The sequence below is a fragment of the Glandiceps talaboti genome, chromosome 8 (genome assembly GCF_964340395.1).
Source record: "Glandiceps talaboti chromosome 8, keGlaTala1.1, whole genome shotgun sequence".
Lineage (NCBI taxonomy): Eukaryota > Metazoa > Hemichordata > Enteropneusta > Spengelidae > Glandiceps > Glandiceps talaboti.
Genome location: NC_135556.1, coordinates 21,922,597 through 21,947,722, shown reverse-complemented (window position 1 = coordinate 21,947,722; position 25,126 = coordinate 21,922,597). Strand labels below are relative to the sequence as shown.

Sequence of the window (25,126 nt, the reverse complement as noted above, 5' to 3'; positions counted from 1 at the left end):
TGTTCATTTCAATTTAGATAGATGATACAATTGAAATATGGAATTCAATTAAAGTGCTGAAAGATTATATGAAATTGTTACAATTTGTATGCATGTATATGTTTTGAGTATCTAGTTATCAATGGCTAAATTAGGTATGTTAGGTTATACGTTTCAAATGTCATTTTCTGCCAGCTCTCAGTTATGTTTCCTTTATAAACATTCTCACTTTCAGGTTTCATATATTGACCCAAATGACCTTTGCATACAACAGAGTTTAATATTAATAATTGTACTTAATGTCGGTGTCATCCAGCTGACCATGTTCACAACCCCTTTATATAATGGAATGTTCCTGACATTACACCAGTTTAAATTTAGCCATTGTTCAACCCCCTCTCTCCCCCCCAAAAAAACCACCAAAAAAACCAAACAACCTAGGAGATGTCACGTAAATAAATAATTCATTTTAGACTCTCTTAATGTTTAACTTTTATCAACAAACACAAAACTGTCGTTGTTTACTTATATCTTGTGTCAAGAACTGTAATGTCTAGCCGGCCTTTATTCTACTTAAGCTCACACCGTTCGATAGCAAAGCCTCCATGTATAGAATCAACATGTTTTGTCCATGTAAGTTGGTAGGGCGAATGTTTCCTCAGGAGAGATCGAGACTTTCGATGGCAAAAGCATATTTTTGTAGCATGTTTTGACGCCAGCTGAAGTTGATGTGCTGTGTCTGTCAATTAATCAATGCTCAAGAATGTGTGTAACCTTTGACACGAGACTGTAGTGACATGACCTTTAACATTACTCACATCACTCTGTTGGTTGCATGTTGCATTATTGATTGATGTCTCCGTCGTCAAATAAACATAGCTGTACAATTTAATATATAACGAACATCTGATACGACCAGTTGTTGACGTCTAGGCTCACGCCATCACTATATTTAATGTTTGAACTGTGGGCAGACACTTTTCACAATATGATTACTGAGTATAAGAATAGGCGAACTTTGCCAGCCACTCCAACGTCTGACTTAATATCTTTACCAAAACTGGACACCCTAGCACATCGACGATGGCCGGAGAAGAAGGCGATGAGCTATGGAAAACTCTTTCTCGTATCGCTGATGAGCTAACTTCAGGTATGAATATGTAATTTATATTTGAGTTTGTTTTTAAATTGTATCAGAAACTGTCAAATATCTATGAATGCAAATCTGCAAATAACAAATTACAAGTACCAATGTACTTTAGAACCAACTGAATATAAATAAATAAATATATATATATATATATATATATATATATATATATATATATATATATATATATATATATATATATATATATATATATATATATATATATATATATAATGTAAGTCTCTGATTGTATTTTACATTGTATTGAAGAAATATCTCCTGGAGACAATATCTGTAATAACTAACAAGAATATTGCTGTTTTGATAATTAGATTGATTTCCGTCTTATCAATGATTCCTTTTATCTAATTTGTATTTTCTCATCCCTCTTCATAAATATTAATTTTTGCGGTTGTTGGAAGCATTATGCCTGATATCTACTATTTCCATTTTAAAGATTTAATATCCATATTTCAATGACATATTGTCAGTCTTTGACGAGATACGAAGTCACTGTTAAGTTTAACGATTTGTAACCTTTTAACACTTGTTTGCAGACAATCTTCGAGATATTAAGAACCTGTGTCAAGAATTGAAACTGAGAACAGGCTTACAAGCAGCCGATGGCTCACACGCTCTCCTCAGATTATTGCAAGAACATCAATTGGTTACGATAGAGAATACATCTGTTCTAGAGAAATTACTGGTTGAAGTTGGCCGTCAGGATTTGGTAAATGAGCACTTAGGTAAACACTCCTTTAGCAAATTTCAACACTTTAGAATTAACATATATTATTTCGTTACGAACAAATGGTTCACAGTTTTCTATAAGTCCGACAGAAGAGGATTTAATTTCAAGAGCGAACAATGTTTGTAATACGCTTATCTTATGTATAACTTTGAAAGAAATCATTGGGTAAAATATGATTATACTACGCACAAGTCAAGATAATGTCTTTGAACAGAAAATATGGATTGTATACCCTGGCCGTTCTACGTCATATCACGACAATCCGTGTCTATGTCACTGGTTCTGCAGTGCTCGAAAAATGATTCAAAATGTTCCAAATCGCCATTATTGTTCCCGATTGTTCATATCATTAATTATGTTTGAGGCGGTATAACTATATTATTCCCAAATAATATTTTTCTTCATTCGGTTGGAAAATACACGTGACCTAAGGGTTTGTCCCTACTCGTCTACCAACTTATAGTGACAAGGTCATTTAGGTCACTCGCGTTTTTCTCGACTGAAGGAAGAAAATATCGGGGAATAATATCTAATTGAAATGAGAGTGCACATCTTGAATGTTTACATTTGTTGTTTGCTTGCCACACTTCTACATAATACGCTATATGACCTGTCAAATCCACTAACCCTGAAATCTTTTTATGATAGCTGTTTCAGGTGAGAGCATCAAATGGTTGACAGACTGGCTAAAGGAGAAGTATGAGCATTGCTTTGCAAACTTTAAACCACTCCCTTGGAACGAACAATTTCAACTTCATCTAAAAGATGTCTATACACGACTTGTCGTAGAAAGGAGAGGTGTGCAGACAACACTGCTGAAGACGGGAGAAGAGCTAAAGAGTGAGCTTGATATTTTTCATAAATTGCACGAAAGTCATGAAAAACGTGTAATAGTAAAGGGTTCCCCTGCCATAGGAAAGTCAGTGTTTGTGAGAAAGTTAGCTTATGACTGGGCTTGTGGTATATTACAGAGATTTGATTTGGTTTTCCTGATAGCCTTAAGACATGTCAAAAATAAATCATTGATAGATGTTGTATTTGAACAGCTTCTTCCTTGTGATGCAGCAATCTCAAAACTACAACTCTACCACTACATCAAACATCATAGTGAATCAGTGTTGTTTCTATTTGATGGCTATGATGAGCTCAATCCTGACCAGGAAAAGAACGAATTGGAAGTCTACAAAGTTATCCAGGGTACTTTGTTCCCATCTACTACGTCAGTGACTACCACACGACCTCATGAGCATGATAAAGAGCTGAGTCAGATTAACATTTGGTTTGAAATCAAGGGATTTAGTGAGGCTAACTATAGGGAATATATACAAAAATATTTCATATCTGATAGTGAGACAGGTTATAGGTTGATCAAAGAAGTTCGTCAACTGAAATTTGATTTTGATGATAGCTTTCTTTGTAATCCTTTGTATGTGTCGTTTCTTTGTGTTTTATGGGAGGATTCGAAAGATAGCACACAAACTGCTCAATTACCTCGACTTATCACCGACCTTTATTCCAAAATATACGACTGTATATTAAAACGACAGCGTGCAAAAGATGCAGAACAGCTGGAAAGTATTCAAAAAGCCGCGACGAAACTAGCTTCCGATGTGTATAACGTCTTCACGTCTATAAAATCGGAGGGGAATCATTTGATCCTAAGGCAAAAAGAGATCAGTGATGAAATATCGTTATCCCTGGGATTCCTTGTCAAAGATATTGAAACTGTAAGTAACGCGGAAACAAATATTCACTATTTCTTCCATCGCACGTGGCAAGAGTACTTCATTGCAATGCATATAAGTCGTAATATTGAACGTAATGATGACGTTCGGGAAGTTTTACGCAGACTTATTCTGTTCCCTGAAAGTAATTCGCAGATATTGCGGTTTGTTTGTGGCATAATGAAAGAAAAGGCTGAGATAGCTTTACAGATTTTTGCTTCCGTCTATAAAGATTTAAACAGATCCAAGATCGACGCTGACAACTCTTGATGAAGAAATTAGCATATCTGTTCGCCTTTTCATTTGAATGCCTTCATGAGAGTGAGCAGAGTAATGCATTAGCTCGTATATTCTCAGACATAGCCCCACGTTATCTCGGGATAGAGATTCAAGAAGTGTGTCCTCTTTTTTGGCAAGATTGGTTCTATCTCTTTAAAAGAGATATATCTCTAGATTGTCATGATCAACCCATAGTTATACACTGCAAGCCAAGTGTACTACCAGATATTATGCAACTTATCAAGTATCAAAGTGAGGAAAGTAAAAACAACCATCTGTCAAATGTAATAAGTCATCTTATTTTCCTGATAAAGGGGCGCAGCAACCCGAAAATCGAAGGTGAAAATGTCCTCGCAAATATCTCGCGTGATTTCAACGAGAACCACAGTCTTAAATCACTCGCCATCTGTAGCATTGAGCCAAATATCGAGGATACAATAAAGTTGTTAGATATTGTGAATATATGTATCCCTCATTTGCATGCGTTAGATGATATTTTTGTTGGTTGTATCCCAAGATACAAAATCCCCCCAGTCAACCGTCTGTTTAGTTTTCGAGCTCGAAAAAGCCAGGAAAATAAATTCAAAGAAGGATTGCGACGGGTCATTAAATCGGCAAACCACACACATATCAGAAAACTTGGTCTTGCTTTCCTACAAATTCGATCATCGGTAGAGTTCATGCCATTCAAATCTTTTCTAGACACTACGTTCAAAGAATTATCGTTCTTTGTACACGTCGTTGGTGACGCGAAAGATAAGTTAGATGAAGCGTGCAATTTCATCCAGCACTCAAAATATGCTACAAAAGCTGAAATTCAAGTCTTCTGTGATGAGGAAGAGGCACAAAAACTACCCACTAAATTAGGGGAAGCCGTTAAAGTTGCAAGCCCTAACTTAAAATCATTGTCTTTAGGACTTTGGGTTCTGTCGTTGATGATGACAAATAATTTGACGCTGTCAAATTGTAAACCTCTTCTTCAGTGTGTACCTGAAAATGATACCCTCACTGCGTTAAACGTCACATCAAGAACTGTCGATGAACATCTGTGTGCTATAATACAGTCATCGAAACACCTTAAGTCGCTGACTATTGTACTTGGAGCGTTTTATGAAGACTCGTTAGAGTTACATAACTTGCAAAGTGCGTTGCAAAGTTGTACTAGTATCCGGGAATTCAATATCAGGATACTTAATAGGGATCTCTTCAATCGTTTGTTAAGTAATGGACGTGTGGACGGAGGAATGAAATCTGTCGTTGACTCAGTCGTTTTGCCTGTCAGTATATTCATGCGCAGTGGGAGCTGTAGCGTAAAATCGTTGAGTGTAGAAGCACTTTGTCGAGACGAGAGACAGGAATTACGTAATCACATCACACAGGCTGTATCCAAAGAAAAACACAGACATGTACTACTCGAGTACCAGATCTATGCGTTGCGAGTATCATTAGCAACTCCTGTGTCTGGTACAGTCATGAGCGTTACCAGTTCTGTCATGCGCTGTCGTGTGCAAGTAAAGGTCAAACCCCACTGCGTAATCTTCCTACGTCGACTGACTGACAGTTATATATTATGTATATAGCGTTTGATTACGTAATTATTGTTTGTGCCACCCCACCCCGTGCACCCCACCCCACTCGTACGTCCATGCAGAGACCACGGTGACGAACAGTAAAACTTAAAAAGTCTTTACACAGAAAGATAGACAGGGAAAGGGAATTTCCTAGTATATTGTGTTGACATGTATTAACGTTTGATTAATAAATGCAATGTATCCTCTGTTTATTGTTTATTTGCATGGTGGTCTTTATGTGCGTCTTGCGTTTAATGTTTGCCGCAACTTGGTAATTACGCATCCAGATACATTGTACACAAAATTATATTACCAAGATGTTTTATACGTACGTTCATGCGTTCTCAGTAGTATAGCGCCACCAACATTCACGTTAACTTAAAAAGTCTTATAGTTCACTAACTGACATCTACCAATCCGACTAACGGTTGGTGTATTACCATTTGTCAGTTAGTAGATATTTACACTGGTTATGGAAATATGTTACTAGTAATTTGCCAAATAGCCTACCAGTTTGATCAAGGATATTAGCTGTGCACTAATTAATTCAAAGTTGGTAAGCTACAAAGAGACAGAGAAGACGATAGTTTTGATTTAAAACTTTATCAACTAGAGATGTTATCTGATAAAAACATGAATAACATTATAAAGCTAAGAAATCGCAAAGACACCCACTATTATTTATTCGACCTGGTGTCACCAAGGTTGGTGTGTAGGGGTGATCCTAATGTTTAAAAATGTTTTTGTTTTTTTCCATGGAAAATTTTGGTCGGTCGGTCGATTTAAAAAAGTATATAAATAAAAAATCATCTTTGAATTCATGTTTCTTTGCCTCTCCTTTTCCTCCTTTCAATCATCTTTTCATTGGATTCCTAGAAACAAGCCCTTCTCAGCTTTTCATAGGGACCGGTCAGTTTCTCCAGCCTGGGGGGGGGGGGGCGGTGGATTCTTAAATCGGGCCGACAAAAAGTCACTGACCCCCCCCCCCCCCCTATCTGTAAAACCCAAAACAGGCTGACCCCCCTATCACTTAATTCTAAAACATGATGACCCCCCCATATATGATATTCGCATGAGTGACAGGTATTTTTTGATCGTGACTCAGTGTGGACTGCTTGACTGTCTTGCATCTACTTTATAAGATCCCGGGTTTTTATATAGCACTATCATAATTATAATTATTGACTACCCAGGGTAAATATATTTGAAAAGGAGTTTAATAGCATCTTGACAGTGAAAGGTAGGGGGAAAGCTTTGAGAAGGGAATATGTACAGCTGTCATGGGGGGTCCTAGGGGGTCTCCCCCTAGAAGCCCAGGAGGTTTTTAACTCTGAAAAGTCAATATTGAGACTATTCAGACATTTTTAGAAAATCATTTCCAAGCTTTACAAGACAGCACCAACATGTAAAAAGCAACTACATAAGGTTGAAATATTTTTGAAATATACTAGTAGTTTGATAGGATCTTGACAGTAAGAGGTAGGGGGAGATCTTGAGACTGGGATGTGTACACCTCATGGGGGGGAGGAAGGTTCCAAGGGGGTCTCCCCCTAGAACCCCTGGAGGTTTTTTCCCTCAATTTTGAGACTATTCAGACCCTTTCAGACAATAATTTCCAAGCCTTACAAGACAACACCAACATGTAAAAATCAACTACATAGGGTTGAAATACTTTTGAAATATACTTTAATAGCATCTTGACAGTAAGAGCGGAAGAGCTTGAGACTGGGATATGTCCACCTCATGCGGGGGGGGGGGGGTCTGAGGGGGTCTCCCTCTAGAAGCCCTGGAGGAATTTTACTCTTATAGCCAATATTTACACTATTTAGACCCTTCAAGCAATAACTTAATCCATGCTTTACAAGACAGCAAGTATCAGAAACTATTCTCTATAACTTACACTAAGGGTTGAAATATGTTCTTAAAAAGTTAAATGGCATCATTATATACATGTAATAAAGGTCAGCACATCTAATGGTAGTATCATTGGTAGGGGAGATTTGGAGATTAAGGCAATTTTAGACTATCTTGGCAAACATTTCACATCTTGAAAAGACAATATCATCTCAAATTAGAATAGGGTGAACATATTTAAGAAAAGTTTAATACCATTATGACAGTAAAAAGGTTGTTGGTGCATCTGATTGTTGGTTGAATGCATGAGTGACCTCTTGGGGTGAGGAAGTCCTTGGGGTTTTCCCCCTGGCAGATATGGAGTTTTTTGCTTGAGATACTAAGGCAATGTTTAGGTTATTCATAACCTTTGAGGTAATATTTCCAAGCTTCGAAAAGCTAACGTAAATGTACGTTTTAAATGAGTTTCCTATATCACATAAAATAGACATGTAACATTAGTATAGGGGCATTAATATATGTATAATAAAGTCACCGGTATGTTAGAGAACTTTAGGTGGATATTGTGTTTTATTGTGTTTTTGTGTGGTCATTGTGTTTTAAATTGTGATTGAAGAAAAACATCATTTCTACAATGGCATATAGCCTTGTCTGAAATGTGGTACATGTCAATATTTGTTCTTGTCCCTGTTTCTTACATGAATTCTTTAATATTACTTATAACTTCAAACATAACTATACATATACATATACATGTATTACCTAGCTACCACACTAGTTACAGAACATGTTATGTAAATGCTTGGCTGTTTCACAATCAATGCTTTACTTATATTGCAGTTTGGGGCAAACTTGAAGGTTTCGTAATGGCAATTTTCATAGATAGTTTATAAATGAAATTTATAAACTTTATTGTTCTACTCGTCATGTTATTGACACTACAAATCACCACATCTCATCAGATTCCAGTTTCTGTTATACCCTAGGTATGACCACCTAAAGTTCTCTGACATACCGGTGACTATACTATACATGCAATATTAATAATGTCCCTGTACCAATTTTACGGGCCCATTTTTATGTGACATGGGAAACTCATTTAAAACTTACATTTACGTTAGCTTTTCAAAGCTGGGAAATATTACCTCAAAGGTTATGAATAACCTAAAAGTTGCCTTAATAGTAACAAAAAACCTCCCGATCTGTCAGGACGACAACCCCCAAGGACTCCCTCAGCGCCAAAGGTCAAAGGGGGGAGGTCAGTGAGTTTTTGTCGACCCGATCGTATTTTTCTAATTCAAAAATTGGTCTTCTAGTTCAAGTGTCGGTCTTTTAATTCAAGTGTTGGTCTTCTAATTCAAGTGTCGGTCTTCTAATTCAAAAATCGGTCTCCTATACTATACTATACTATACTATACTATACTTTACTATACTATACTATACTATACTATACTATACTATACTATACTATACTATACTATACTATACTTTACTATACTATACTATACTATACTATACTATACTATACTATACTATACTATACTATACAATACTACACTATACTTTACTATACTATACTATACTATACTACTAGTATACTACTAGTATACTATACTATACTATACTATACTATACTATACTATACTATACTATACTATACTATACTATACTATACTATACTATTATATACTATACTATACTATACTATACTATACTATACTATACTATACTATATTATACTATACTATACATTGCTATACTATACTTTACTATACTATACTATACTATACTATACTATACTATACTATACTATACTATACTATACTATACTATAGTATATACTATACTACATTATAGTGTAGTGTAGTGTATTGTAGTGTAGTGTAGTATAGTATTGAGGAGTGTTGTATTTCCGTATTTGTTTGCCCAGAGTTTACTTGTATTGTTCATCAAATAGAGATGCCAGTATTATGATAGTGGACTCAGGTTACTAGTATTTATTTCTGTTTCATTATAGCCTCTTTTCGCCAGTTTCCAGGTGAAGAATTTAATATTCTTTTGAAATTCTTTTTCGTTACTACATGTTCGTATGTATCTGATCGTTTGACCCTTAATGGACCCTTTGAAGACTGAGTTCGGGCGGCAGTATTACCTGTGTAAATATTGGAATGAGTTTTGATATCCAATACTTTGTGTTATTGGTGCCGTTGACATTTGTGGATTGTGATATGTTACTTCCGTATCTGAGCTTTCCAACGAAAATTTGAAAGTTGGATGTATTTGGTTTATTTTTTCACTCAGATTATTTAGTTCAACTTGGGTGCCACAAAATATCATGAAAACGCCACCCCTGAAATGTGTCCAGAGTGATATTTTATCCGTGTAGATTTCAATAATGCGACTTTCCAGTTCATGGAATGTCGGCTATTTCGGGTGATGCCCAAGAGCCAATGCACATGCATGTTTGTGTGTAGAATTCTCCTTTAAATTTAAATGTGTTTTTCGTGAGAATCACATAATAGTTTTAGGAGATGCACAGGTGGTGGTTTTGGAATGCTATAGTCGATTGTTTGTGTAACTGGCGAGTCAAGTGCTTCGACAACTGACTGCATTGCGCCAGACTGCAAAGTATGTGTGTACATACCACATGTAAAGTGACTAGTATCCAATTTTCAGGAACTACATACAGTAGCTTCTGATGCCATGTGATGATACACTTTGTGCAAGTGTGAGACATATCTCGCTGGACACCCACAAATGAGATCCCATTGGTCTTCAACACAACATACAGTCTCTATATTAACGGATCTCATCTACGAGATGCAATAACTAAACACTGGGACGTAATAGCAGACAATGACATATGAAATCAATTATATCCAAAAAGACCAATCATAGCACAGAAGCGAAACATAAACTTAAAAGACAAATAGGTCAACACTCAATTGCAGCATTCCGAATTTAAAAATCTAGCGGAAATAAAACGAGATAATATTATAATATAGTAAAGTATAGTATATAGTACAATATATAGTATATAGCACAGTCTAGTATATAGTATATTATAGTATAGTATAGTATATAGTATAGTATAGTATATAGTAAAGTATAGTATAGTATAGTATGGTATAGTAGAGTATAGTATAGTATAGTATGATATAGTATAGTATACTATATAGTACAGTATATAGTTTAGTATAGTATAGTATAGTATGGTACATAGTATAGAGCATAGTATAGTGTATAGTGTAGTATAGTATAGTATAGTATAGTATAGTATATAGTACAGTATAGTATAGAATAGTCTAGAATATAGTATATAGTATAGTATATAGTAAAGACAAGTATATAGTACAGTATATAGTACAGTATGTAGCATAGTCTAGTATATAGTATAATATAGTATAGAATAGTATAGAATAGTATAGTATATAGTACAGGATATAGCATAGTCTAGTATATAGTGCAGTATAGTATAATATAGTATAGTATAGTATAGTATAGTATAGTATAGTACAGTATAGTATAGTATATAGTAAAGAATATATTATATAGCATAGTCTAGTATATAGTATAGTATAGCATAGTACAGTATAGTATAGTATAGTATATAGTACAGAATATATTATATAGCATAGTCTAGTATATAGTGCAGTATAGTATAGTATAGTATAGTATATAGTATAGTATAGTATAGTATAGCATAATATATTATAGCATAGTATAGTATAATATAGTATAGTATAATATATAGTACAGAATATAGTATAGTCTAGTATATAGTATAGTACAGTATAGTACAGTAGAGTACAGTACAGTATAATATAGTATAGTACAATGTATAGTATATGGTATATAGCATAGTATAGTATATAATGTAGTCTAGTATGTAGTATAGAATAGTATATAGTATAGTACAATACAGTATAGTATAGTATATAGTACAGAATATAGTATATAACATAGTCTAGTATATAGCATTGTATAGTATAGTGTATAGTATAATATAGTTTATAGTATATAGTATAGTATAATATATAGTACAGTATACAGTATATAGCATAGTCTAGTATATAGTAGAGTATAGTATGGTATAGTATAGTATAGTATAGTGTAGTGTATAGTACAGTATATAGCATAGTCTAGTATATAGCTTAGTATACTATAGTATAGTATGGTACATAGTATAGAGCATAGTATAGTATATACTGAGTCTAGTATATAGTATAGTATAGTATAGTATAGTATAGTATAGTATAGTATAGTATATAGTACAGTATAGTATAGTGTATAGTGTAGTCTAGTATATAGTATAGTATAGTATAGTATAGTATAGTATAGTATATAGTACAGTATAGTATAGAATAGTCTAGAATATAGTATATAGTATAGTATATAGTAAAGACAAGTATATAGTACAGTATATAGTACAGTATGTAGCATAGTCTAGTATATAGTATAATATAGTATAGAATAGTATAGTATAGTATAGTATATAGTACAGGATATAGCATAGTCTAGTATATAGTGCAGTATAGTATAATATAGTATAGTATAGTATAGTAAAGTATAGTATAGTATAGTATAGTATAGTACAGTATAGTATAGTATATAGTAAAGAATATATTATATAGCATAGTCTAGTATATAGTATAGTATAGCATAGTACAGTATAGTATAGTATAGTATATAGTACAGAATATATTATATAGCATAGTCTAGTATATAGTGCAGTATAGTATAGTATAGTATAGTATATAGTATAGTATAGTATAGTATAGTATAGCATAATATATTATAGCATAGTATAGTATAATATAGTATAGTATAATATATAGTACAGAATATAGTCTAGTCTAGTATATAGTATAGTATAGTATATAGTAAAGACAAGTATATAGTACAGTATAAAGTATAGTATATATAGTAAAGTATACATCATAGTCTAGTATATAGTATAATATAGTATAGAATAGTATAGTATAGTGTAGTATATAGTCCAGTATATAGCATAGTCTAGTATATAGTGCAGTATAGTATAGTATAGTATAGTATATAGTACAGAATATATTATATATCATAGTCTAGTATATAGTGCAGTATAGTATAGTATAGTATATAGTATAGTATAGTATAGCATAGAATAATATAGTATAGCATAGTATAGTATAATATAGAATAGTATAATATATAGTACAGAATATAGTATAGTCTAGTATATAGTATAATACAGTATTGTATACTATACTATATAGTATAGTATAGTATAGTACAGTATAATATAGTATAGTACAGTAGAGTACAGTACAGTACAGAATAGTATAGTATATAGTACATAACATATTATATAGCATAGTCTAGTATATAGTATAGTACAGTATAGTATATAGTACATAATATTTTATATAGCATAGTCTAGTATATAGTACAGTATATTTTAGTATAGTATATAGTATAGTATAGTCTAGTATAGTATAGTATAGCATAATATAGTATAGCATGGTATAGTATAGTAAAGTATAGTGTAGTATATAGTACAGTATATAGCATAGTCTAGTATATAGTATAGTATAGAATAGCATAGTATATTAGAGTAGAGTATATAGTATAGTGCAGTGTAGTATATAGTATAGTATAGCATAGTATATAGTACATTAGATAGTATAGTCTAGTATATAGTACAGTATATAGTATATAGCGTAGTCTAGTATATATCATAGTATAGTATAGTATAGTACAGTGTATATTGTACAGTATAGTGTATAGTATAATATAGTATAGTATATAGTATAGTATAGTATAGCATAGTATAGTATAGCATAGTACAGTATAGTATAGTATATAGTACAGAATATAGTATATAGTATAGTCTAGTATATAGCATAGTATAGTATAGTATAGTACAGTGTATATTGTATAGTGTAGTGTATAGCATAATATAGTTTATCATATATAGTATATTAAAATATATAGTACAGTATACAGTATATAGCATAGTCTAGTATATAGTACAGTATAGCATAGTATAGTCTAGTATATAGTATAGTATTGTATAGTATAGTATATATTTTATAGTAAAGACAAGTATATAGTACAGTATATAGTATAGTATATAGTACACGAGTATATAGCATAGTGTAGTATATAGTATAGTATAGTATAGAATAGTATAGTATAGTGTAGTATATAGTACAGTATATGGCATAGTCTAGTATATAGTATAGTATAGAATAGTATAGTATAGAATATTAGAGTAGAGTATATAGTATAGTGTAGTGTAGTATATAGTATAGTATAGCATAGCATAGTATAGTCTAGTATAGTATAGTCTAGTACAGTATATAGTACAGTCTAGTATAGTATATAGTATAGCATAGTCTAGTTTAGTATAGTATAGTATATAGTATATAGCATAGTTAAATACATAGTTAATAGCATAGTGTAGTATATAGTACAATACAGTATAGTTTAATATATAGTATATAGCATAGTATAATATATAGTATAGTATAGTATACTATAGTATATAGTATAGTATAGTATAGTATATAGTATAATATAGTGTAGTATACTATATAGTACAGTGTATAGTATATATCATAGTCTACTATATAGTACAGTATAGTATAATATACCATATACTATACAATACTATCCTATGCTATAATATATACGATACACTATACTATACTATATACTCTACTATATAATATACTATATTATACTATATACTACACTTGCCTATATACTATACTATGCAACACTACACTATGCTATATTCAATATACTCTACTATACACTACTATATTATACCATACTATACTATACTAGAATATACTATCCTATACTATACTATACTATACTATACTAATTTTATACGATACTATACTTGACTATACTATACTATTCTATACTATACTAATTTTATATGATACTATGCTTGACTATATACTATATACAATAGTATAGGTATGCTATAGTATGCTATACTATAACCTACACTATACTATACTATATTCCATATACTAGTATATTATACCATACTATACTATACTATACTACACGACACTATACCATATACCATATACTCTACTATACTCTATTATACTATAGTATACTTAAGCAATAAACCACACCCTGGGGATGGTATACCACTCGGTTTTGAGCAGTGAACTCAACATATTTCGTTCACTGGTCAAAACAGAGTGGTATACCATTCCCAGGGGTGGTTTATCGCTATTATATTATACCAGTATATTGAAACTGATATGACGCAACATTTTCTGGTTTCATTTGTGCCCCCATCCCTGCGCGGACTATACTGTTCGTAGACGAACAGTGAGAGAACATCAAAATTTGGACACGTGCCAACTGTGCATTATCGCTCAGTTTAGACGCGCTAGTTCGATGCCTAGATCAATCAGATCTCTCGATTTGCGCCATCAATATACTGGACTGTATACTATACTATATACCACATACTCTACTATACTATAATCTACTACACTATACTATACTATACTATACTAGACTATACTAGATTATACTAGACTCTATACTATATACGATAGTGTAGGAATAGAATAATATTATAGTATATTATTGTACAGTATATAGTAGAGTATATTATACAGTACTGTATGGTATAGTATGCTATACTATACACTACACTATAATATACACTATACACTATATTCCATATATTCTACTATACTATAATCTACTACACTATACTATACTATACTATGCTATACTAGACTCTATACTGTATACAATAGTGTAGGTATAGAATAATATTATAGTATATTATTGTACTGTATATAGTAGAGTATATTATATAGTACTGTATGGTATAGTATGCTATACTATACACTACACTATAATATACACTATACACTATATTCCGTATACTCTACTATACTCTAGTATATTATACTATACTATACTAGACTATACTATACTTTGCTATGCTATACTATATACCATATGCTCTACTCTACTCTACTATACTATACTATGCTAGACTATATATGATAGTATAGGTATAGAATAATATTATAGTATTGTATTGTACAGTATATAGTATAGTACGGTATGGTATAGTATGCTATACTATACACTAAACTATACTATATTCCACATACTCTACTATACTCTAGTATATTATACCATAATATACTATACTATTATATACTATAATATACAATACTATACTATGATATGCTATACTATATACCATATACTATACTTTACTATATACCATACTATATGATATACTATGCTATACTATACTACACTACACTATACTATATACTCTACTATATTATACTATACTATACTATTCTATACTATATAATATACTATATTATAATATATACTACACTATACTATGTACTATACTATACTACACAAAATAACATATACTCTTCTATACTATACTATGTACTATACTATACTACCAGTATACTATACTATATATTATACTATATAATGTACTATACTAGACTATATATAATATGTACTATATATTATAGTATAGGTATCAAATAATATAGTATAGTATTGTACAGTATATAGTATACTATACTATGTAGTATGGTATATAGTATAGTATATAGTATACTAGTAGTATAGAATAGTATAGTATAGTATAGTATAATATAGTATAGTATAGTATAGTATACAGTATAATATAGTATAGTATATAGTACAGTATATAGCATAGTCTAGTATATAGTATAGTATAAAATAGTATAGTTTATGGTATATAGCATAGCATAGTATAGTATAGTATAATATAGTATAGTACATTGTATAGTACAGTGTAGTATATTATAGTATAGTATAGTGTAGTATAGTACAGTATAGTATAGTGCAGAATAGTAAAGTATAGTATATAGTATATAGCATAATAAAATACATAGTATATAGTATAGTTTAATATATAGTACAGTACATAGCATTATAGCAATATAGCATTATAGTCTGGTATATAGTACAGTATAGTATAGTATAGTTTAGTATAGTATAGTTTAGTATATACATGCAGTATAGTATAGTATACTATATAGTATAGTATAATATAGTATAGTATACTATATAGTACAGTATATAGTATAGTCTGGTATATAGTATACTATACTATATAGTAGAGTATACTATACTATATACCATATACTATACTATACTATACACTATAATTTACTATATACCATACTATATGATATACTATACTATACTTGATTTAATACTATACTATACTACACTACACTACACTATACTATATTCCATATACTCTACTCTACTATATTATACCACACTATACTATATTATATTATACTATGCTATCATGCTATACACCATATACTATACTATATTATATACTATACTATATTATACTATATACTATACTTGACTATATACGATACTATACTATACTATGCTATATACCATATACTATACTATACTCTACTATACACCATATACTATACTCTACTATACCACACTATACTATATACCATATACTATACTCTACTATACTACACGACTATATACCATATAGTATACATTACTATACTCTACTATACTATACTATACTAGACTACCATACTAGACTATATACTATATAATATAGTATAGGTATAGAATATTATAGTATAGTATTGTACAGTATATTTTATAGTACAGTATATAGTATAGTATAATATAGTATATAGTATATAGCATAGCATAGTATATAGTATATAGTCTTGTATAGTTTATAGTATAGTACCATACACTATTATAAGCCCAGTGGATGTATTTGTATTGAACAAAATGTTCACTTGGTAAGCCCACATAGGGCAAGTAAATAAATAAAACAAACTATACTATACTTTGTACTTGATCTTTTTTTCATTATCATTTGTGTCAATATGACTTGAAATGATTTAAACTTTTGAAACCCTAAAATTAGTGATACTTTTATGATATAACTAAGTTGTGTTTTACTTATGAATGGTGCTCTAAATGGCCTCCAAAAGGTGTTCATTTTTCAAAAGATCTTACCATGGGAGGGGGACACCCCCTCCCACTTGTATAGCATGCACGCATGGGCATAGCATGCACTTCTCCCGACACTTTTTCAAGTTCTCTCCCTACTTTGAAACTTACTGAAACCCCTAGGTTTACAATTATGTTAATTTCATTTCTAATAATGTACTTTATAATTAGCTGAATTAATCTATAATGATAATAGTTCACTCAATGTAAGAGATATCCTAGAACTTTTGGTTACTAAAACCATGAATATTTTGCACAGCTATGAACAGACAATCATACTTCTCATAGGGTTCCTGCCTAAAGAGCTTTATATATTGCAAGAAAGAACAAGAATATTTCTTGTCAACAGATGTGGGGGGGGGGGGGGGGGGGGGGGCAGTGTTTTTTTATTTGTCAGCAGGGGTGGGGTGAACAAACAGTCAGCGTAAAATCTGATCGCTCCCTAAAATCAGTCTCATTCAACAACAAAAAATAAAACTGAATCAAATAAAATGAAATCATTCACCACTTACATGCTAGCTTCACTCTGTGTATAACATGTAAAATTGTCAGATATATAGAAGTCCACACTGGTTTTCTGTTCATTTTACATTTTATTACTTATTAATATTATCCATGATTTAAGTTATATGACTATATCTCTTTGCAATATCCAAAATTTTTCTAATGACAAAAGATTGTGTCTTTTAACATTCTCATTTAACAAGTGCTTGAAGTACAAATTACAAAAACACATGTGTGTTTACACCAACGAAGAGAGCCAAGAGACAAGATTAAACAAAATTCACATTTTTATACCTAATTTTCATGTCACTGATGAGATCATCATATGCTTAACACTTCTTCATCTATATACCCCAAGAGCCATTCAAATTAATTTCCAGCTCATTACTTTTGGAATTAAAGATTATTTTACCAAAAAGACACATTTTAGCCATAATTTGCATATCAATAATGGAATCATCATGTTCTGAATAATTCTTAAAGCAATAAAAAAAAATAATTGTTTGATTCCGGTTATCTGACCCTGCCTAGTTTTTCACTGCCGACCCTAACCTTTTTATTAACAAGTTCAAGAAAAAAATTGTAACATCACAAAAATTATGAAGTCTCGCAAGAATTGGTGGATGCACAAACTGACATCAATTTAAAAAGACAATATAAAACTTTTCTTCCAAAATGTAATGACTGTACATCTGATGAGAAGAAACCAAAAACAGAGAGCATATGGAGAACAATGAAAAACATAACTACCTCAGATATGAAAAAAAATATTTAGAAAAAAAGAAATATAAAATGGCATTGTAGCACAACTATTGTTTTCCAAAATACTGCCAATGGCGATGTAGCACAACTGTAGTTTTTTAAAATATTTATCCATATGCTAGTCCATTCTAAAAATAGGTGTTCATTTGTTGAATGACTATCCAGTTGCCTATCCAACCATGTTATGTTTGTCACATATGTGATTATTGGGCTGTTGCCATGGGCGGGGCCACTGTTGCTAGGGATATTTGCATACATTTTTTGAATGTTTACTAACTGCCTACCTGATGGTGTTCTTATTTAACCAAAATATACTGCCATTTGGTTGTTGCTAAGGCCATGGTCATGGTTGCTAGGGCCAATTGCATCAAACTATTCTAAAGGAAATCTGCAGAACAACACTTCTAGAACCATCTCACCAAATTTCAGTTTCCCTGACCAAGTACTTTTTGAGATATAAATTTTTGACCAATTTACATGTTTACACCTAATTTGGATGTTACTGATGAGATCATTATATGCTTAATATTTCTTCATCTATACACCGGCAGATACATCCCTGTTAAAAGTTCAGCCCAATCTACTGAGTAGTTTTGGAATTGTAGGTTTTTAACCAAAAAGCCCTACTTTGCATATTACACATGGAAACATCATGTCATGAACAAATCTTAATTTACACACCCCTGAGAATCTTCCCACCAAATTTCAGGCCAATCTGCCCAGTAGTTTTGTAGTTTAAATTCTTTGACAAAAATCACATTTTTGACCCAAAACCCATATATCTGATGTGATCATTTTCATTTGAACAATTTCACTACTAGACATCCAATATAACATGACCACCAAGTATCAAAGAAATCGGACTGCAGTTTTCGACTAAGTTGTTTACACACACACACACACACACACACACACACACACACACACACACACACACACACACACACACACACTCTTCATTTCAATTGTATTAAAAATGTTCAAAATAGAGCTCATGTCCTTGTGCACAACTAATTGATTTAAGATCTAAATTTCTGTTTTACTACACATAGAGTCTGAAGTTATTTTTTTTCTCTTAGAGACGAGCAAAACAACAGCTTCTTTGAATAGGACATCTGTTATGTACTGTGTAACAAACCTGTAAGAGATAAGAAAGTTAACAAAGGATTAATACATTTATTGTTCAACTCTAAAACTTGCAAATATTTATGGTCAAAGTATTGGTGTAGTATTTGATCATGATTTCTTTTGCTAGTTATGTTTCTGTTAAATGAGATTTGGAAAAGAGCAAAGTTTGCAAGGCTAGGTACATGTAACTCTGGTGTCCGGTCTCAGTTACATGTACATGCTAAAAATCAAAATGGCTGACATTTTTCTTATTAATTTTAGTAGTTTAATCTAAGATGGGTAGAAGTAGGTGAAAAACAGTGACAGTGTTGTTGTAGCATGAATCAATTTGGAAAAGAGTATAGTTTTTAAGGCTAGGTAACTCTGGTGTCTGGTCTCCTAGTTACATGTTAAATATCAAAATGGCTGACATTTTTCTAACAAAATTTAGTAGTTTAGTCTAAGATGGATAGAAATAGGTTAAAAACAGTGACAGTGTTATTGTAGCATGAATCAATTTGGAAAAGAGTATAGTTTGTAAGGCTAGGTAACTCTGGTGTCTGGTCTCCTAGTTACATGCTAAAAATCAAAATGGCTGACATTTTTCTAATAAATTTTAGTAGTTTAGTCTAAGATGGATAGAAATACGTGAAAAACAGTGACAGTGTTATTGTAGCATGATTCAATTTGGAAAAGAGTATAGTTTGTAAGGCTAGGTAACTCTGGTGTCTGGTCTCCTAGTTACATGCTAAAAATCAAAATGGCGGACATTTTTCTAACAAATTTTAGTAGTTTAGTCTAAGATGGATAGAAATAGGTGAAAAACAGTGACAGTGTTATTGTAGCATGATTCAATTTGGAAAGGAGTATAGTTTGTAAGGTTAGGTAACTCTGGTGTCTGGTCTCCTAGTTACATGCTAAAAATCAAAATGGCGGACATTTTTCTATCAAATTTTATTAGTTTAGTCTAGGATGGATAGAAATAGGTGAAAAACAGTGACAGTGTTATTGTAGCATGAATGAATTTGGAAAAGAGTATAGTTTGTAAGGCTAGGTAACTCTGGTGTCTGGTCTCCTAGTTACATGCTAAAAATCAAAATGGCTGACATTTTTCTAATAAATTTTAGTAGTTTAGTCTAAGATGGATAGAAATACGTGAAAAACAGTGACAGTGTTATTGTAGCATGATTCAATTTGGAAAAGAGTATAGTTTGTAAGGCTAGGTAACTCTGGTGTCTGGTCTCCTAGTTACATGCTAAAAATCAAAATGGCGGACATTTTTCTAACAAATTTTAGTAGTTTAGTCTAAGATGGATAGAAATAGGTGAAAAACAGTGACAGTGTTATTGTAGCATGAATGAATTTGGAAAGGAGTATAGTTTGTAAGGTTAGGTAACTCTGGTGTCTGGTCTCCTAGTTACATGCTAAAAATCAAAATGGCAGACATTTTTCTAATAAATTTTAGTAGTTTAGTCTAAGATGGATAGAAATACGTGAAAAACAGTGACAGTGTTATTGTAGCATGATTCAATTTGGAAAGGAGTATAGTTTGTAAGGCTAGGTAACTCTGGTGTCTGGTCTCCTAGTTACATGCTAAAAATCAAAATGGCGGACATTTTTCTATCAAATTTTATTAGTTTAGTCTAGGATGGATAGAAATAGGTGAAAAACAGTGACAGTGTTATTGTAGCATGATTCAATTTGGAAAGGAGTATAGTTTGTAAGGCGAGGTAACTCTGGTGTCTGGTCTCCTAGTTACATGCTAAAAATCAAAATGGCTGACATTTTTCTAACAAATTTTAGTAGTTTAGTCTAAGATGGATAGAAATAGGTAAAAAACAGTGACAGTGTTATTGTAGCATGAATGAATTTGGAAAAGAGTATAGTTTGTAAGGCTAGGTAACTCTGGTGTCTGGTCTCCTAGTTACATGCTAAAAATCAAAATGGCTGACATTTTTCTAACAAATTTTAGTAGTTTAGTCTAAGATGGATAGAAATAGTTGAAAAACAGTGACAGTGTTATTGTAGCATGATTCAATTTGGAAAGGAGTATAGTTTGTAAGGTTAGGTAACTCTGGTGTCTGGTCTCCTAGTTACATGCTAAAAATCAAAATGGCGGACATTTTTCTATCAAATTTTAGTAGTTTAGTCTAAGATGGATAGAAATAGGTGAAAAACAGTGACAGTGTTATTGTAGCATGAATGAATTTGGAAAAGAGTATAGTTTGTAAGGCTAGGTAACTCTGGTGTCTGGTCTCCTAGTTACATGCTAAAAATCAAAATGGCGGACATTTTTCTAATAAATTTTAGTAGTTTAGTCTAAGATGGATAGAAATAGGTGAAAAACAGTGACAGTGTTATTGTAGCATGAATGAATTTGGAAAAGAGTATAGTTTGTAAGGCTAGGTAACTCTGGTGTCTGGTCTCCTAGTTACATGCTAAAAATCAAAATGGCGGACATTTTTCTATCAAATTTTATTAGTTTAGTCTAGGATGGATAGAAATAGGTGAAAAACAGTGACAGTGTTATTGTAGCATGAATGAATTTGGAAAAGAGTATAGTTTGTAAGGCTAGGTAACTCTGGTGTCTGGTCTCCTAGTTACATGCTAAAAATCAAAATGGCTGACATTTTTCTAATAAATTTTAGTAGTTTAGTCTAAGATGGATAGAAATACGTGAAAAACAGTGACAGTGTTATTGTAGCATGATTCAATTTGGAAAAGAGTATAGTTTGTAAGGCTAGGTAACTCTGGTGTCTGGTCTCCTAGTTACATGCTAAAAATCAAAATGGCGGACATTTTTCTAACAAATTTTAGTAGTTTAGTCTAAGATGGATAGAAATAGGTGAAAAACAGTGACAGTGTTATTGTAGCATGAATGAATTTGGAAAGGAGTATAGTTTGTAAGGTTAGGTAACTCTGGTGTCTGGTCTCCTAGTTACATGCTAAAAATCAAAATGGCAGACATTTTTCTAATAAATTTTAGTAGTTTAGTCTAAGATGGATAGAAATACGTGAAAAACAGTGACAGTGTTATTGTAGCATGATTCAATTTGGAAAGGAGTATAGTTTGTAAGGCTAGGTAACTCTGGTGTCTGGTCTCCTAGTTACATGCTAAAAATCAAAATGGCGGACATTTTTCTATCAAATTTTATTAGTTTAGTCTAGGATGGATAGAAATAGGTGAAAAACAGTGACAGTGTTATTGTAGCATGATTCAATTTGGAAAGGAGTATAGTTTGTAAGGCGAGGTAACTCTGGTGTCTGGTCTCCTAGTTACATGCTAAAAATCAAAATGGCTGACATTTTTCTAACAAATTTTAGTAGTTTAGTCTAAGATGGATAGAAATAGGTAAAAAACAGTGACAGTGTTATTGTAGCATGAATGAATTTGGAAAAGAGTATAGTTTGTAAGGCTAGGTAACTCTGGTGTCTGGTCTCCTAGTTACATGCTAAAAATCAAAATGGCTGACATTTTTCTAACAAATTTTAGTAGTTTAGTCTAAGATGGATAGAAATAGTTGAAAAACAGTGACAGTGTTATTGTAGCATGATTCAATTTGGAAAGGAGTATAGTTTGTAAGGTTAGGTAACTCTGGTGTCTGGTCTCCTAGTTACATGCTAAAAATCAAAATGGAGGACATTTTTCTATCAAATTTTAGTAGTTTAGTCTAAGATGGATAGAAATAGGTGAAAAACAGTGACAGTGTTATTGTAGCATGAATGAATTTGGAAAAGAGTATAGTTTGTAAGGCTAGGTAACTCTGGTGTCTGGTCTCCTAGTTACATGCTAAAAATCAAAATGGCTGACATTTTTCTAACAAATTTTAGTAGTTTAGTCTAAGATGGATAGAAATAGGTGAAAAACAGTGACAGTGTTATTGTAGCATGAATGAATTTGGAAAAGAGTATAGTTTGTAAGGCTAGGTAACTCTGGTGTCTGGTCTCCTAGTTACATGCTAAAAATCAAAATGGCGGACATTTTTCTATCAAATTTTATTAGTTTAGTCTAGGATGGATAGAAATAGGTGAAAAACAGTGACAGTGTTATTGTAGCATGAATGAATTTGGAAAAGAGTATAGTTTGTAAGGCTAGGTAACTCTGGTGTCTGGTCTCCTAGTTACATGCTAAAAATCAAAATGGCTGACATTTTTCTAATAAATTTTAGTAGTTTAGTCTAAGATGGATAGAAATACGTGAAAAACAGTGACAGTGTTATTGTAGCATGATTCAATTTGGAAAAGAGTATAGTTTGTAAGGCTAGGTAACTCTGGTGTCTGGTCTCCTAGTTACATGCTAAAAATCAAAATGGCGGACATTTTTCTAACAAATTTTAGTAGTTTAGTCTAAGATGGATAGAAATAGTTGAAAAACAGTGACAGTGTTATTGTAGCATGATTCAATTTGGAAAGGAGTATAGTTTGTAAGGTTAGGTAACTCTGGTGTCTGGTCTCCTAGTTACATGCTAAAAATCAAAATGGCTGACATTTTTCTAATAAATTTTAGTAGTTTAGTCTAAGATGGATAGAAATAGGTGAAAAACAGTGACAGTGACTGTGTTATTGTAGCATGAATGAATTTGGAAAGGAGTATAGTTTGTAAGGTTAGGTAACTGGTGTCTGGTCTCCTAGTTACATGCTAAAAATCAAAATGGCTGACATTTTTCTAATAAATTTTAGTAGTTTAGTCTAAGATGGATAGAAATAGGTGAAAAACAGTGACAGTGACTGTGTTATTGTAGCATGAATGAATTTGGAAAAGAGTATAGTTTGTAAGGCTAGGTAACTCTGGTGTCTGGTCTCCTAGTTACATGCTAAAAATCAAAATGGCTGACATTTTTCTAATAAATTTTAGTAGTTTAGTCTAAGATGGATAGAAATACGTGAAAAACAGTGACAGTGTTATTGTAGCATGATTCAATTTGGAAAAGAGTATAGTTTGTAAGGCTAGGTAACTCTGGTGTCTGGTCTCCTAGTTACATGCTAAAAATCAAAATGGCGGACATTTTTCTAACAAATTTTAGTAGTTTAGTCTAAGATGGATAGAAATAGGTGAAAAACAGTGACAGTGTTATTGTAGCATGAATGAATTTGGAAAGGAGTATAGTTTGTAAGGTTAGGTAACTCTGGTGTCTGGTCTCCTAGTTACATGCTAAAAATCAAAATGGCAGACATTTTTCTAATAAATTTTAGTAGTTTAGTCTAAGATGGATAGAAATACGTGAAAAACAGTGACAGTGTTATTGTAGCATGATTCAATTTGGAAAGGAGTATAGTTTGTAAGGCTAGGTAACTCTGGTGTCTGGTCTCCTAGTTACATGCTAAAAATCAAAATGGCGGACATTTTTCTATCAAATTTTATTAGTTTAGTCTAGGATGGATAGAAATAGGTGAAAAACAGTGA

At 32.0% G+C, this 25,126-nt stretch overlaps 1 protein-coding gene across 1 annotated transcript; it reads left to right on the top strand.

Annotated features, from left to right (window-relative positions):
- Positions 1–1,062: 1,062 nt before the first annotated feature.
- Positions 1,063–3,874, top strand: LOC144439373 (NLR family CARD domain-containing protein 4-like). The gene is made up of 3 exons (XM_078128658.1): positions 1,063–1,129; positions 1,687–1,875; positions 2,538–3,874. Exons 1-3 carry the CDS (start codon positions 1,063–1,065, stop codon positions 3,872–3,874), a joined length of 1,593 nt encoding a protein of 530 aa, XP_077984784.1.
- The last annotated feature ends 21,252 nt before the right edge of the window (positions 3,875–25,126 follow it).

What these genes read in the sequence shown, in the direction of transcription:
- LOC144439373 (XM_078128658.1), top strand. Translation starts at nt 1,063, where the DNA reads ATGGCCGGAGAAGAAGGCGATGAGCTATGGAAAACTCTTTCTCGTATC. An exon ending in CGCTGATGAGCTAACTTCAG is followed by an intron (nt 1,130 to 1,686) that starts GTATGAATATGT and finishes ACTTGTTTGCAG; the next exon opens with ACAATCTTCGAGATATTAAG. An exon ending in TTTGGTAAATGAGCACTTAG is followed by an intron (nt 1,876 to 2,537) that starts GTAAACACTCCT and finishes TAGCTGTTTCAG; the next exon opens with GTGAGAGCATCAAATGGTTG.